The sequence below is a fragment of the Numenius arquata genome, chromosome 14 (genome assembly GCF_964106895.1).
Source record: "Numenius arquata chromosome 14, bNumArq3.hap1.1, whole genome shotgun sequence".
NCBI classification, from domain to species: Eukaryota; Metazoa; Chordata; class Aves; order Charadriiformes; family Scolopacidae; genus Numenius; species Numenius arquata.
In genome coordinates this window covers 7,640,462-7,658,553 of record NC_133589.1, presented here as the reverse complement: position 1 = coordinate 7,658,553, position 18,092 = coordinate 7,640,462, and the positions used below count along the sequence as shown (strand labels likewise).

The 18,092-nt window shown below is 38.1% G+C and overlaps 1 protein-coding gene across 1 annotated transcript in view; it reads right to left on the bottom strand.

Moving 5' to 3' along the window:
- The window catches only part of RBBP6 (RB binding protein 6, ubiquitin ligase), a 31,191-nt gene extending 13,442 nt beyond the window's left edge, over positions 1–17,749 (bottom strand). Inside the window, exons 1-4 of the mRNA XM_074158574.1 lie at positions 17,584–17,749; positions 9,893–9,992; positions 7,180–7,216; positions 2,344–2,388 (exon numbers count right to left, since the gene is read on the bottom strand). Of these exons, the coding sequence (XP_074014675.1) occupies positions 2,344–2,388; positions 7,180–7,216; positions 9,893–9,992; positions 17,584–17,749 (348 nt within the window). The remainder of the gene's footprint in view (positions 1–2,343; positions 2,389–7,179; positions 7,217–9,892; positions 9,993–17,583) is intronic.
- Between the last annotated feature and the right edge of the window lie 343 nt (positions 17,750–18,092).

Genomic DNA, 18,092 nt, shown 5'->3' with positions numbered 1-18,092 from the left:
CACATTTAAGCCCACACAGCCAAAGACAACACCACTCATCCAATCCTGTAAAGAGCAGCACAACACTAGCTGAGGTTGCATGAAAACAGCTGCTTATTTAAAATATATTTGTCCTGAAGATGTTCTGGGGAGTCCTTACGCCATTACATGATGTTTATGTGCCTGTTAACCTACTTGAAAAGAGCATTCTTGGGCACTCAAAACCTTAGGCTCTGTTTGTACCTTACATAAAGACTTGTGTAACCAATCCAATTTTCTTCAAAGCGGACTGAAGCTACGTGAAGAAAAAAATAATACTATCCAGTATTTTTAAACTGATTTTTAAGCTCCAGACTATTTGAAGGAAAAGATATCCACTGTACATTTAATTGAGAAATACGTACGTAACTATCATTATTTACATTTTGCAGCATTAAAAGGACACACAACTTAAGAGCCAGGGAAGTTGTTCTTGCTTGCTGAAATCCAGCTTCTGACACAGAAGCATTAAACGGAATCAAGCTTTTTACAATCCCTCAGCAAGACAAACCATTTTTTACCATGTGCTGTTGGCAGAGCAAACTGCCTGTTGCCCCCTACTAGCTTCTTCATATTGTGATTTAACTACAGTAAGCAAAACCTGCATTTTTCTTTTTTTTTTTTTACAGTTGACTGTGTCCTTTTAACATACAAATTGTAATATAAACCTTATGCAAACTAGATCTTCAAATTATTGAAGCCAGCTGATTTTTTAAGTAGTATTTGTTAAAATGTTTTTATTATACACTAGTCCAGATACAAGCAGGGTCTAAGGGAGTGACTGTAAATGATTTGGACCTTCAAGCACCTATCATTCAGATCAACCACTCGTGTTTTTGTTTTTATATGCATTCATTCACAAAAGCAACCAACTAGTTTCAACATTTTATTAAATGGTTGTTTCATATACACAGTTTTTTCTCAACAGTAACATAATCCAGATTGACAGCTAAGAAATCATTTCCATTAACATTTACAGAAAACTTTACAGATACTTGACTAATTTGTTTGAACCCAAACGGTTTACAAAACACATCCAAAACCCACAAAACATTAGTAGGAATAGACCAAAATTCAAATATGGCATTTAATACATAGTAATAATAAACCAGAAAACTGTTAACACATTGCCTCCATGCTAAGCCAGTCTGCACTAAAGAGGTTAGAGTAAGTAACAGTTTTGAGCTGCTTTATGTTATGTTCCTGTATTTTTTCTGAAATGCTTAAATTTTCTTGAAAGCTTAAATGTGTACACCACCTTGGACAGTTTTTCACATTTTAGAGTAAAACTTCACGAGTTTACAGAACCAAGGACACGTTTAGGGACAGCACTAATGGAGACCAATTTCTTTTGGTGGCTACCTTCCAAACCATTTTTTCCACCCCCCAAGAGTACACAATTTAATTTCTGCAGTGAGAGAGGGAAGAAGTTATCAGTGGGCAGAGATTTCTCTTTCTCAGAAATGAACTCCAGCCTTTATTTTCAGAAGAAAGAACTAGCTACTCTGCATTAGGTCCTGCCTTCTCTAATCTTTGTAACTTTAAAGACTAGAAATTTAATTGGCTAGCACTATGCCTTTTCACAAAGTGCAATCACTAGTGCTTTCCCAGACAAAGTTACACAATGTTTAGCAAAAAATGCAAGCAGTTCATAGCAAAACATGGCATTACAACAGTTTCAGAAGGTCACATCTGCTAATATGCCACACATACACATTGGTATATTCCTATAAACAATTAGGTACATTTACACAATTTACACAGTCTGCGTTCAAACAAATTAGATCATGTCGTCCACTGTATATATACTACAATTTATGAAATTGTGCAGCATTCAAAGAATGGATCTGTAACTGTAATGTCTAGAAATTCAAAAATAGCCATGCAATTGTCCATGTTACAAAAAAAGCTTCTATTTTGGCTGTTGCAACCCCCCCTGGAATGTCCATAACTTACAGCCAATTAAATTCTTCTGCAAAATTGTGTTAAGTTTCCAACGCAAAATTAACGAAACGTATGAAAAAACGGTAAACAGCTTCTGAAGAGCTTCTTCTTTGTGTCTTGAAGATGAGTAATACTGCAACATTATGTTGAGGCTGATAAGGTACTCCCCTTCTATCTTCCCAAACTGGGAACTACTCTTTACAGGATAGTATCAAAATATACACACATTTAAAGTTAAAATAAATACTTTAAATTATTAAAAAATATTTTAAAATTTTGTTCAAATTACAACAGTTATCCAGCTATAGATCACAGTATAAATTTAAAAATATGAAGCAAACACTTTTTTTTTTAAAGTATTTGACAAGAATATATATATACCTTAGTAAGCTGGGCCAGAGAAATAGATGCAGAAGAGTCATCAATCTGTTCACAAAAAATTAAACACATATTCAAGTTCTACAGTCAAAACATAGCAATAGTTAACCTCTACCCTAGTCTGAAAGTCTGCACTATATCCTCTGAGTGTCACCGAGTACAATTTGTATTTATTCAAAACAAAGCCCAAATCTATGGTAGCTTAAGAGAGTGCCTATGTGGTTAATAAGAAGAAACTAAAATAACCTCCTGAGATCAACTTATTGCTCCAGAATATCTCAGAGAGGGACCCTTCTCAAATGTTCACAAGTGCTTAAAAGTCAAAGGGGTAAGGAAGTTGTCAATTCTCAGCTAAAACAGATTGAAAGAAAAATATATTTAAGTTTCTCTGAGAAGGAAGCATCATTACAGGAAACTTATTTTCAGTGTATTTTGTAAATTACATGATTTATAAATGCACATGGTCATGCTTTTATGAACACAGTAGTTGCCTGTCAGAGGCACAGGCATATCTGCCCTTAAACATGAACTCTGTCCCTCTTGTCAATAAGTTTAAAAATGCCAAACTCACCATACCCCACAAAACCCACATAAAAACACCAGTCTAAAACATCAGCCATAAAAGTAACCCACCACTTCATCTAGAAAAAAAACAACTGCTTAAATTATTTAAATAAAATGTGTTTATCATGATGGAGTAGCCTATAAAAACTAAGAAAACTGATTTATTGATGATTTTCTTCTTAGACCACAGGCCATACTATCCAAATTAGTTTGGCAAGTGTGAGAATTTAGTAACTGTTTCCTTGCTATCCAAAAGCAGTTTTTAATAGCAGCCTAGTACTAAACAAACAAAAGCAAGAAAGTGTAAAGCATAGTCTTTATGATGAAAACATGGATTCAGAGCACAACTTCGTGATTTTTTTAATCCATTGCAACAACACTCCTCCCTCCCAGCTACCTACTGGAACAGCTTGCAGGAGTGAACTCCCTAGGCCACTAGCTAGAGACAGACTTCCGTGTTTATTGAGAACTAATACCGAAGTGCAGTTTTTCCACAAGTAAAAAGGGTAACTCGTATCTTGTTCCTTTTCCAGTATATTGAATTATATTATGCCACAAGCAGCAATTAAGCTTACACTAGTAAAACATCATCAGAAAGACACCTGAATCATGGTTATTATGTCTTAAGTTGCTCAAAAATTTAGAAAAGCTCTCCTCAAGAGGTCACTAAATTGATCAGAAGAGAGATTAAAATTCTTTAATGGAAAAAGAACTTGTCCTTCATTACCTAATGCAGTGGAAGAATTCAAGGGATTAGCTTTAGCAGAGTCTGGGGCAAAAATATCTACATGCAGGAGACGATTCCTCACTCCAGTTAATCATTCCTTCTCTGTATGTTCAGGAAAGCACATACAACATTACTGTATTGCTAAACTAAAAAGTTATTGAAAATGTGCCTTTGGAGAGGAACACCCCAATCTGGAAAGAGAAACCTTCTTTCTGTTGCAAATTTTACCAGAAGATTCAACTTTCCTTCTTTTCAGAACATTTTGTACCTAGTAATGTTAAAAAGGAAGTCTGATCAAGCATTTTGCAGTGTCATGCTCCATATGCCACTCTTTTTAACATGTGGAAAAACAGGCCTATGTTCTCTCAGGGCAGGCACAACCACTATCGTTTTGTGGTTTTTCAGTAGCAAACACGAAATTAGGAAAGCTCTCTACTGGAGTCTAGCGTTAAACCACCTAGTACTGACCGATAACTGAAACATAACAGTTAATAAACTATTAATTGGCTCTTGTATTTTTTTAGGAAACAGTTATTACATGGCCTGCAGGCAACAGTCTAATTTCTTAAAGGAGGCGATAGCACTCCTTTCTACTAAACAGTTATCAAAAGTAGCAAGTAGATAATTAATGTACTATTTAGTACGTTTGCCCAATGGCCATCTTCCAATAATCCTACATTCTTTTGTCTTTTTTTTCCCTTTAAATTTCTACTGAAGTATTTCCTGCCAGTACCTCAAATCAGTCAAGCAGAAACAACATCTCCATGAAACTTGTATACAACTCTAAGATAATACTGCAAAAGAATTGGGGAAAGAAACCCAAAACCCCCAACCCAAAATCCCAGAATTGACAGTCAAAGTATTAGCTCCCATTTCAAACAGGAGACTAAACAGAAACCATCACAAAGGAAGTTGACAGAAAATAGGAGGAAAAGTCTAATCTCACTGCTGGAGTACTACGTTTAAAGTGGTTTCCCAAAACCCGATAGCTTGGCTAAACTAGAAGTTTAGCCAGGAAGGATGACAGTTGTGCTTGATGGCGCTAAAACAATGGGCACGACTCTGCATTTCTGCAGCCTCTAAGGACAAATACCAACACGAGATCCTTGCAGCTACTGAAATGGTAATACTAAACCAAAAAGAATCCCCTTTTCTGATTTGGCTGTAGTAACAGTAGGACAGCAGCACAGATTTGGAAGTGTAACATAAGAGCAAGAAAATGAAGAAATATTCAAAGTATAAGCTTCTGTGCAATCTTTTTTTAAAAAAAAAAAAATTAACTGATTTTAATTTTGCTGCTTTACTGTTCCAACAATAATTGGCAAACTTTCCAGCGATTTATTCCTTCCACACTAAGATCCAGGTTCTGCTGTGAGATACATACAGAAATGTGTATTTAAAAAAAAACCACACAAACAAAAATCCCACACTTTAGGCCAAGGCTTGAGTTTGCTTTAAGAATAAAACTAATTGTGTCTCCAACACCAGACGCACCTGAAACTGCAGGGTTTATACAGTGAGAGATAGACAGAGGACTTGTAAAGAGAGATGCAAGACTTCCACCCTCCCTATGGCTACCCACAACCCAAACCAGGTACAGTCAGAGCAAACAGGAGGGGAATGTTTTTGCTTTGCCTTCCATTTACTTTAATTAGTTCTAACTAAGTCAAGTCTTCCCTCCCGCTCCAGGATTTATTTTTCCTTTTTTTTTTTTCTTTCTTTTTTAAGACATCTATGTTAGCTTATGGTAAGATGCTACTTAGAAATGCAATACAGACATGCCAGGGAACACACGAGGCTAAAAGAATGTTAACTTTATTTATGAAACATGTGATTTGTGTTTATACACATGCTAGTAAACAAAAAGAAAAATAACTGTTTTCAAGAAATAAAAACCCATCTGAATTAGATCAAGTACTATAAATGTGGTTTACATAAATGCATTACATTAACTACTAGGGTCACTGGGCCAGTAAAACTAACTCAAACTCACAATGAGAGGCATTCATGTCCAAAAAGGAATTCAAATCAATCAGCAATATAATTACGGATGCAGATTTAGACTTAGTGTTTTTAGACCTACACACAAAAAGTTTTCAATTTTAAGTTGGTTGTATACCATTCCCAAGAATCAGAGGCTGTATTCTTCACAGAACACAGACCCAGAGTTCATGAATTTCTAGATTAAGTTATCCTAACAGCTTATCAAGTCATCAGATCCAATGATCCAGGGTTAGTGTAATGCCTCACACCATTCTAGTGAAGAAAAAGCAGTTATACTTAAAATAAAGATGGAAAATAAAAAACACCAAATAGTAATTTTTATACTATAAGGACTATTTGGAAATGCATAGTTACACATATTATTCGACCCAAGTGCCAAATCAAGATCTAGACCATCACCAGTCAAGTATTTCCTTGTGTTACTTATTTATATTCTAGCAGCAGAACGACAGGGTTTTCAAGCCTGAAGAAAAATGCTGCCCCTTTTCCAAGTGTAAATTCAAAGTGGTGGTATACTAAAGAAAGGCTTAACCTTTGGGAAATTAAAGCAGCATCCAACTCTGAAGTCACCCAGATCCAAAAATGTACTGCAGGCAGAAGTTAAGAAAAATAACAGGAATTTTACCCATAAATGCACCAGGCTCTGACCTTGTGCCAAAATTTGTACACTGGGTTTTAGGTATTTTCATTTGCAGAGGAACTATTAAACTAAACTGCTTCAGCAGATAAAGTGGAAGGATCAAATGCAGAACTTTAGAATACCACTTTGTATAGCAACGATATTTAAATTCATGGCAATCTATTAAAGACATTTATGCACTCAGAGGGGCCCAAACAATATCACTTCAATTATACAGTTTTAGGAACAAATACCCAAGTATTTAAGGACACAAAAAGGAATCATTTAGCTGCACAGAACTGTCCTCAAAACATATGGGATATGTTGGTTTTGGTATTTGTTTGAACCCCCAAGTTGAAAGTAAGAAACAGTACCAAGTTTAACAATAATGGTTTCTCAGTGGTTTTTGATAACATTTTCAAAAACCATTAGGCAAAAAAAGTATTTAAAAACAAAAGCTAAGTGATACAATGTGAAAATGGCAAAAAATACACTCCAAACAATTTTTATTGCAAGAAACAAAAAGCACACAACAACCTATACAAACATACATATCACTAGCTATAGACAGACAGATGTAGAACATGGCACCGTGTTCAACTGAGCAAACCTTGAACCTACATGATCTAAAAATGATCATACATTATCTGTACAACACAAAGTCATACAGGAAATATTCTAGCATATTCAATATGAAATACAATGCATTACTAGGCACAAATACCAATATTCACATTAGAACTCTGCAAATGATAGCATTACTCAGTTTTTACTATGCTGAATCAAATACATTGTATTTACAACATATACTATGTTTCACTAGAAAAATATATTAAATTAATGTTTGGAAAATTATTAAAAGGCTACATTGTTTAGAATTAAGTGCAGTGTGTAGAAAAAAGTGTGAGATTGTGTTTTTACATACTGCTTTTGATGTTCCACTCACTGGCTCAGTTCGACTTCTAGAAGAAGAAACAGAAGTGATCAGAATTTAAAATATAGCACATGTACCCAACATAAAGCATTAAAAACACACTGTAAGACCTAAACACCAAAACATTATGTTCTGATAGTCTAGTGAATGTGGAAATTTATTTGTATACATAAAATTGTTCTCTCTTGGTGCATTCAGTGCAACTAAAAAACCCCCAAAGTCACATTTCTTGTTTGTCACAAATTATTCTAAGACTTACAGTTAAGAACACAACAGTGCAAGAGGAAGTCCTCAGGTATTTAGGCTCTGCTATCAAAAGTAGAGTATCCAAAAGTATCAAAGTATCAAAAGCATTAAGTCTGTACTACAGTTTTGTGTTCTTAAATAATCAACAACCTAAATATGAAGGTAGCTTTAGCCAATCTGTATACCCTTAGTCTTACAAATAGGTACCAGATAAAAGTACTTTTATTTCTAAGAAAGAACAGTGATAAGTCTAGACACTTTGAAGTGCAAGTTTACTTAAGTGAGAAAAATCAGTTCTCTGACAAAGGAGTAACATAAAAATGTCAGCAGCGTAGTCTTTAGAACTGTGTCTCTTTGTGGAAGCCCAAGCACTGTGTTCAGTTATCTACTAGATTTAGCCATGAAAGTGCCGAAATACTAAATGTGTTACATATGCTATATTGACTAAAAATAGTAGTAGAAATGTCACCTGAAAGCAGTTTCTAGGATTTTGTGCGATTTAGGAGTCCTGTGACAAAAAAAAAGGTCTTAATTGCCAGAATTTGATTTAAGAGCATCTTGAAAATGCTACAGTATTTTAGGAAATATTTATTACATTTGAAAACTTGCTGAGATTCCACATACTCATTGATCTGTATCTGCATGCTACTCATTGTGAATCAGACATGCAACCACTGATATACTTAACAAACAATTCATACATCATCCAAAGTGTCCCATGAGCAGAGGCAATTCAAAGGCTGCTGTGGAATTTATGTACAACTAGAAAGGCTCGTGCTTCCTGCCACTATTAGAACGCCACCAGGCTCTCAATTACAGCCACGTACCTCCTGAAGATGAGGAAGTACAAGGAAATACTTTAGATTACCACACAATGGTTTCTTCATACATCTATCCTAAAGAACATACTACAAGGCCAGTAAAGCATTTTTGAAGGCCTCCCCACCATTACAGCGTACAGTTATAATTCCCAAACATTAACCACTCTACCAGTTGTTTCTACAATGTTTCCAGCTACAGGAATAGAAAGCTAACCTGTCTGGTTAATTTTCAACATTAGAACAGCAGTGCCATTCTTTGCTTATCCCTGCATATAGGTATTTATTTGATCTTTGATGCTAGCAGCATCTATACTCTCATTTTAGGGCAGCAATACCAGAAGAGGGTGCCATCCAACCAGAAACAGAGGATGCACTGACAAGGCAGCACTAAGATACATACTGAAATGAACCCCCAAATCAAGGCCATGTTTGTAAGCACAACGCTGCAGTGTCCAGAATTACTAGGGTGTGCCTGAAAGCAATGCAGCAACTACTGCAGTAATATGCCTCAAGTTTACACACAGAGCCACATAAATTCATGGTTTTTTGCTTGCAAATGCTTCATGAGTACCAGGATGCTGCTGTACTGTTTGTTGGATACACACTGTAACTCATCAGTATGCTTTATTTATTGAGAATCAGCATGAGAAAGACATGGCAAAACCAAACACTAATAATATCTACTAATTGTGGTAGAGAGGCAGATCTTTAAGAAGCCTGGAAAACATGACCATTCAAACAATGCTAATGTAGCTGACATAGAACTGGACCGTATGAATACATAAGTGATAGCAATAATCCTGTAGTTGGGACTGCATTTGGATATCTTTAATCAGTACATCTGATTCTCTGTCCTCCATAAATCTTAGGAATACGGAATTAAAACCTGGAGCACAGGTATCAGCTTAGGGGAAAAAAAGAAAGATAACTAGTAACATTTGGTAATGTGCTAAACTGCTTAATCAGTTTCAAATTTGGAATGGATTAACTGTTCCTTTACCACATTTGCACAAAAGGCAATGCACTTGAGGATATTGTTCTTTTTCTCTTGTCTGAAATGGACATTGTCTTCAGGAAATTGACAGGAGTCACTTATGAATGAAACTTCTTTGCATGGCTCGCCACCTGGCAACCCTTGGTCCTTCCTCTATAGCTAGTATGCAAAAACCCCAGATTTGGAGCTTAAGAATAACTGTCATATCCCACCCACCCCCAAGTGCAAGAAATAGTCAAGTACTGGGAATCAGACTCTTCTGAGACAGTAATAAATTATAAGTTTACACTGCAATGGATGTGTCTTTACTATACAAGCAATAAAAGCAAACACAATAAGGAATCTCTCCATGTAGAAGAAAGAGATCATTACTCGGGCCTCAGAAAAATCAACCCCAAGAACAAACAACAGAATCATCTTAAAAGTTACCATAGCTGGGAGTTTGAATCCCATGTCCCAGTAGGCCCAAAAACCTAAGCCTACTTTGGGACAGATACATTAAAATCTACCCCATTACAACAAAAACTAACAGCAGCTTTAACAAGAAAGATAGAACCTGAATGCCTCTGTAAACTAATAGAAATAGAAAAAGTTAACACACTGAAACCCCTCACAAAGAATACAATGCTTTATGGATACTTACATAACATATGTTTTGCTGGTAGCTTTAACTCCTCCAATAGGGATTCTTCTAACAATTACCGAAGAGTTCTTCGGAATCAGGGCATTATCATCTGTGTATTCTGAAAACAACACAAATACAGGAAAAAAAAAACATTAGCCGATTCATAAAAATGTATATTAGTATGTAATTACATAGCACTTCAGAGAAATCCTTTACAGATACAAAGGCAAAATTTTATATGTAACATCGTTCTTTTATCATCTCAACACACGAACAGTACGTTTCAAGAAATATTCAGGTTTGATAATCAAATACAAGCAGCAAAGTATTTTTATTTTATACCTTCAATGCCAACAGTAAAATGGTCTGAAACGTCATTAAAGGAGAGTCTGCTAATACACGAGGTTCTTCCCTATCTAGCTTCAGTTGCTTTTGCTTCTGTTAGGCTACAAAATCAATAGACCTTTGGAGAAAAACAAACTGCAGCAAAGTCTCACATGCATAAATCAGATTCTGACCAGCTTGCCCTGCAACAAAACAGGCACTTAGCTAAAGCATGAAAACTCTGAGCCATTGCTTTCATAGCTGTTAACTAAAAACGATTCATCTATGCTTCTAGTGCTTGAGGCTGACAGAACCCAGAGGAGAGCCTGCCATCTCTGTCTATTTCTTGGAGCTTAATCCCTCAACCACCACATTTCTCAGCTGCTCAGTGCTTTACATTTAAATAGAAACGAAACTGGCAGTGCTAGAATTTGGATCGCAGAAGTTTTGGGGGATTTTTGAGCTTGCTTTCACAAGTAAGGCAGAATTAGCTCAAAATAAAGTGGTATAACCCCTCTTAAGCTAACCATCTAGTTTAAATTAACCGAAGGGACGAGAATTCTTTCAATTCACTTTTTGCACAGCAGAGAGAATCAAATGAAATTACTTATGAGGAAAGCCTTTACAAGCCTTTAGAAAACAGTGTGTGCCTGAAGCTACCTACGCTTTGCCTTGGCTTACACCGTTAGTCTTTCAAAAAGGAAGAAAGCCTTCTGACCTTTTACATAAGGCCCAAACAAAAAACCCCAACTACCTGAATATTTTGATGGAGTAAGCTTAAAATGCAAAGATCTCTCCATGAAAATGGATTTTATATTGTACTTATGCAAGCTGGATATGACTAAATATTTTAAAGCACTATCAGCAGCCATTCCCTGTAATCTGCCTACAGTTTTAAATATTAAAAGCCTTTACCTTTGCAGACCCAATCAGAAAAACAGTCTGAAAACCAAAGATGCTGTATATCTAGTCAAGCTCTGTCAGGGTGGTTTTGCCCAGTGACGACAAACAAAATATGAGTATTTCACAATTTATGCTCCAATTTTCAGTATATTATTCCCGCAGGCAGGAACCTCCCTTCTACCAGAAGACATCATTTCAACGATGAAATGAAAACTTCACTTCTATTTCCAAATGACAGAATGATTCCTCAGAAAACTGAGAAATCATTTAACTGAAACTAATTCCTGATCTTCACCCCTAGGGAACCGAACTGAAGATTCCTCTGGACTTCAGAGTAGTTTAACATTGGAGGAGAAAGGACTAATGTCAAAACCAGAAGCTTTTACAGAAGCCACATCTTGAAACCAAACCCTAGAACTCTTCTCAAAACGAAAACCTAACCATTACACAGCCACCTGTCAAGAAAGGCTTGCACTGGGACTTTCTGATGGAGAAGGAGCTCAAGCAGTACCAAGACAAGTAACTAGAAGATCACAGCAGCTGCAGTTCTAGAAGCCCAAAGCAGCTGTTTCTACCTGCTCATACAGAGTATTCTTTCTGGTCCACATCACAAACCGCTAGATTGAGATTTCAGAGACACAGGATAAGCAACAGTATCTCCACAAAGAGGCAAGAGTTTGCTATGCCTGTGCCAAACTGAGGATTGCGGTGATTCTGCAGAAGATTACAAGGGCAGCACCTCTCCTAGAAAGAGACTGTATGTACGAGGACAGCAACCAACAGATTTATTCACAAATTGTTCAAGCCTGCAAGGTCAATCTGAACATGAACAACAGGTATATGATGCAAAAAAAGATAAGTCCTCTTTTAGCACTTTGCAACAATGCATTGACCACTTGAAGAGAAGCACTAACATCTGCCTTCTGAACTCCCTATCCTTGCATGTATACATCCATAGATACATGCTTGTTTTCAGGCCGCTTGTTAAGTGCACAGTGAAGAGAGCTCCAGCCATCTAATAATAGACTGATATAAAAATGAATCCACCTTAAAAGTCAATCAGTACACATTTAAATGGATCAACTGAAGAGTGTCAATAGCTTGGTGAAGTCAAGGCTTCATTTGTATAGGACACATCACAGCACATATTTGGATTTGGTACTTAAGTATCTCACTAGTTTAGTTACCATCTCAGAGAACATGTGGAAGCGTTTACATACAGCAGAGTACATCGTTAAGTTAGTTCTGCGAAGGGACTTGATACCAGTTGGCTTTAATACATTTATTTTTCCTTCACCTCAATTAATTGAATTCATTCTGGTGATGAAATTTTATTAAAGGTGAAGTCAAACAATAGAGACTAAAAAGTTAACTTTTTTTTTTAATAGGAAAGGACTAAAGCTGTAGCACTATTCCTGAAGTCCCTGGAAGTTTGGGTTTGCTTGATCAGCAGATGCCAGCTTAGTCTACCAGCTCTCAGACTAAACTAAACTCCGAGCAGGAACCTGTTCCCCACGTGCCCTACATCCCCTAGCACAGACTTGGCAACTACCAGAGCCGCAAAGCAGTGACACTCTGCCTCACCACATGACTCGACATCTGCAAAGCGAGCAGTGACACCATGCCCGACAAGGCTACTTTTCACATTTGATCAAGCAGAGGTCCAATAGAAATTTTTAACAAAGCTGCACATAACAACATCGTTGACTCCTACTCCCTTACAGCACAAACTTGTTTTACTGCCAGTGATGTCCAGTAAGTGGCTAATGGGCTTTTGTCAATCTGACTTGTGATTAAAAATTAAGGATTCAGTTAACTCAGAAAGCTTGCAAAAGCAAAGCAAGATTTGGGTGTTATATTAAAATCAAGACAAGAAGAGACATAAAAGTTCTAAAACTTGCTATCTATTCTACAACAAAAAAAGTATGCTTGAAAGAGTCAAAGGAAAGAAGTGTTTCAAGAAATGGAGACAGACAAATTAAACCATAGCTATATTGACTTCTGCCTCATGCTGACTTAGAAATCTTAAATCAACAATTGCATTAGTGTCCACCACCTTCTTCCTGCAAAAAAGTACAAAAAGCTCAGGTTATGCTCTGAAGTTTATACTGCTTTGCATTTAATGCATAATTTAAAAACTCCATTTTTAAATTCCTCTACAATTCTGGAAATCTGCTTGTTTTAATAATTTGTGTCATATGTACGCTATAAACAAGTTACTGAAAAAAGTTCCTATTTTACGGCCTGCTTTAATCCACCATTTTGAGTTTGACAGCATTGCAAAAGCATCTCTCTGAGCTTTTGCTAGAGAAGTACTTTCATCAAGATAAATTACAACAGCTCATCAAAACAGAAGTCATCAGAAGGCAAGCCTATATGTGAAACGCCAAAGAAAAGCCTTTATTAGGCTTAGATGCCTTGCTAAACAGCTGTTATGGTACTGGGGGAAGGATCTGCAGAGTAAGACGTGAAAATGATTACAAACATGCCAGACTGTCTCTGCCAGAAAACAGTGTAACTCTCAAGAACACATTTTCTCCCCAGTGCTTAAAAATATGCTTTCTCATTATGTGATTTTTTTTTTTTTTAAACTCTGTTCTAATCAACACCACTTGCACGCTTTGTGACAAACAAACCATCTATGTAGCTGGTACTTACAGCACTGCCTCAAAACATCCCGATTAACAGATTGGACTACTATTTCTGGATTTTCCGCTTCCACCAGAATTGGTTATCAATGATTTGATCTATGACTTGCATACCATAATTTCTTGAATTAGCCAGTTCAGTAGGCCAAATGGTTCACGGAACTTTCATTTGCATTATTATTATACAGTACTGTGCTCCAAAAGAGCACCTATATTGCTTTGAAAGGATGAGTTAATAAAATCTAACATGCTTTCAATCATTTCAATCTGATTATGCAGACTGCCTGATGCCTTAACGTCTTATTGACTCTGCTTGCCATTTCAGTGCGTGACTGGGAAAGAGACCGCCATGCTGGAGACAACATGGTAATGAACCAAACCGAGCCTGCCCCAAGCATCTGGCCAAGGGACATTAACTATCTGACAGCACACCCCTGAGAGGTCCCAAACCTGCTGGTCAAAGTCAGCTGGTCAAAGCAGCTGACTCCCAGACAGGTAGCAGGTGAGCTCCACGATAACATAACAGTTTTTGGATAGGTACATGGCTTACCCTCAATTCAACCAGGGAACTCCACACCCTTTCCCAAAGCTCTACGTAGTAAGGCTGCACGGCAGCCCAAGAACTAATTGCACTCAGAGGTGTACCCAAAGTAATCCCCCAAACTAGCAATGCAACACAAAATGGCACTGTGAAGGGCAAGCTTTAAAAGTCGCTTAAATGTCTTCTCTAAAAAGACATGTTTGCACAGTGTGGAGGACATTCCAGTAGACAGACAGATGTCAGCCAAATGATTTCATTCAGTTAGCATGAGATGTTTTGCAGACATCGTGGCATTACTAAAATTCCCAAGTGCATGCTGCAACACTGAGCTCAAGCAAATTCTGAGTGCAAGAGACAGCCTTATAAAAGCAACGTTCTTCCTTAAAACTATTCAACCAGTTCAGAGTGACACCTTTGGTTTTACATTTTTTTGTATTTTGCCTGATAAGCAGAACAACACTTTCTCCAAGTGTTTTGAGTAAGAATGTTACAGGGCAGGAGAGAGCAATTTAGAAACCTCAGTTCTAGAGTTTGCAGTTCTTCCACAATACTGTGAGAATGTCTATTATAAAGGACAGGTCAAGAAATTCAGACCAAATTAAAAGAAAGTAAGTCTAAATGCACCATTCTTGAGTATAGGCTTTTTGAAGGGAATTCTGCCTTTATAGAACATGCCTCTATAGTAAGCATAGACGAGGACACATCCCCCCTTTTAAAAATAAGCCTCAACCATCCATTTTGCCTTCTCAGCATCTTAAGAACAGCTCATCATATCATTTTTTCCCCACTGATATTTAAAATCCTGTTTACTTTTAGCTTATATTAGCATTGCTTCTGTTACTAGGTTTTCATTCTGAAAACTCACAGTTAGTGAACAGTAAAAGATTAGAGTACTCTGAAAAATCTGAACAAGTAGGCCATCTGCATTCAACTTTCACTTTGTTCTTTCCAAGATCATTTTAGCCTTTAGTCAGGACTCCTGCACAAACAAAGTTATAAAAAAACAGTATTTTATGTCCACACGTAAGAATTCCAAACATGCCATTTAGGCAGAATACCCTCGTCTAGTTTTTCTTCTTTATCTTCTGAAGGTGAGTTTAGGCATCTACATCTGATTAATAAAACATGAAATTCATGGTTATGTGTATAACCCAAAAATCTGGCATATGTATGTATTCCACTGAAAATGTATTCTCTAGCTTTGCTCTGAAAACTACTGGGGGATTTTCGTATTTTCACAGGAAAAGCACCCTTATGAAAACTTCTGTAAGCATCTGTGTAAAAAATACATAATTTAAAATTTTATACCCATTTTACAAAGGTCAAAAATGCAACACAATCTACCTAGAGAAGGATCTTGTCCCTGTTAAAGAGTGATGCTCTTTAAAGTATGAAAGATACTCCTTCTTTAACTTCACCTTTAGGCAACAACACATTCAACATAACCTAGTGAAGCAAATACAGATGTTTCTTTACTGGATTCTGATCATGTATGAAAACAAAACAACACACTTTGTAAAACTTATATTACATATATTAGACTAACACTTAATGAGATAACATATTTATAAGCATAATTTTTTTCTTCTAAACACTCTGCCTTCTGTTCCTCACCTGCTACAACAGAATCCACGTTCGCCCCATTTCAAAACATTTTTTTCTTCTGGTGATAATAACTGGGCTCCATCACAGTTTATTACCATCCAACATTTTGGTTTTAAGGCTCTTTTTTACACAGACCCAACTATTACATTAACGACATCAGCTGGTTGGCCATTCAGCCTGCTAGCATTTGTGAAGCTGAAAGCACATTAGAAACTGAAGGCAAAAATTCAGAGACCCTGCTGCAGCAAAGCCCTTAAAGCAAACTAAACGTTTTTCAAAAGCTTTTGATAATTTTATTCAATATAACTAGAAAAATTCAAGACTTCTGAAATGTATCTCTACCTACTTATGTCATGCAACCCAATGGCATCCCTAAGACCCCAACACGGTACCGGTAAGTCTCTTCACAGACATCCTCCTGAAAATACTTTTAAGTATCTGTAGATAAACAGTGTGCTTTAGGTCCAACCACTTTAAAGGCTAATGCTGAAGTTACAGTTACCATAGAGTACGTATTATTTTGTTATAGTTTTAATACGTGAAACAGGAAGAGGAAAAAAAACCACTAGTACATATTTTAAAGAAAACCTGTTGTAAGAGTGTCACAGAGCCACAGGGAAAAAATAATTAAGAAATGAAAACACTTCACAATTCTTTTTATTTCTGGAAAGTCACATCCCAAAGTCTTTAATCACATTCAAACTTAAAGATGGCAGATTACCAAACTGAAGTATTACAGTGATACAAAGCCATTATCATCCCTGAGAATCAAGCACCATTTATTAGATTTAGAAGAATTTATGACTTCTCTAAGAACATTTCTTACTTATATTCACTATAAACGTTCTGCCATAAAACTTCAGTATTGCCCTGAAATAGTTAACATGTAGTACCAGGAAAAAAACCCACAAAAGGTTAGAAACGAATGAAGTGATGCTCAATAGCATCTGAATGACAGTGTCTTTTGTGTAGAAAAGAAGTTACATTAACGAGAAATTCCACAGTATAATTTAGATACAGAGAACAGTCATGTGCAAGACGGCTTGAAAGGGTCTACATAAATCGTGAATTCTAACTCAGATACACTCTTGATCTAAAAATGTTGCTAATGAGCAATTTCTGCAACGAGCACAAAATCAGTTTTCAAGAAAAGTGGGGTAAAAGAAGTCAAAGACAAAATTAAGTCACCAAAACCACCATCTTCAAATTAGCCACCTGTTCTATTTCTATCGCTTTCAGCTTTCTCTGCCAGATTTCAAAGAAAATGTGGCAAACTTCTTATTATGAGATATCCTCCCACACTTCCTTATCATTTTACGGAGAAGAATTCCAGGAAACCAGAACTTTTGTAAGCACTGTACGTCGCACATCAAACACGTATTCTTCTACGCCTACCTCCGCGTCCAAAACACAGATCTAAAGGTAGTTGTCAGAACAGCAACTACAAAAGAACAGCTCTGTGAGGCCCCCAATACAAGTCACGGCTACCGATGGCGGCCGAATCGCACTCTCGCTTCCCACCCGGCGCCGCTTGCCCTCCCGGTACACCCCGCACGCCGGCGGGATGGGCCCCGGGCTGACTCACGCTACGTCGGGACGAGCCACAAAGAGCAGGCCGCAGCGGGGCGGCCTGCGACGCCGCCAGCCGGGCGGTCCCCGAGGCCCCGCGCCCGCCGCCCCCCACGCACCTTCTTTGGTCTGGGCGTTGGTGATCTGCAGGTCGCAGTCGGCCGCCTTCAGCTTCTCACGGCCCATGATCTGGCGCTTGAGGTCGCACAGGGAGATATGGAGGCCGTCGAAGGTGACCGTATCATAGTTCAGCTTGGAGGAGAACTTGTAGTGTACGCACGACATGGTCGGCGCCAGGCGGTGCCGGTTCCGGAACAGCGGCTTCCGCGGCGGACGGCGTCGCGGCCTCCGCGCCGGTTAAGGCCGGCGGAGGCGCGGGGAAAGGCCCACTGAGGGGGCCGGGGCAAGCGGCGCGGGCTGAGCTCGAGCGGGCCGGCGGCGCTCAGAGGCCGCGGCGCTCCGCCATGGCCAGGCCCCGCGGCCTGAGGCAGACTCGGCTGGCGGAGGCCTCAGAACTCCATCGCGGCGGCGCTGCGAGGCCCCGGCCCCCGCCCCCGCGACGAGACTCCGGCCCGCGGCGCTCAGCGATCGAACTGGGCCGCGGCGGCGCCCGCCCGGCTCCTCCTCG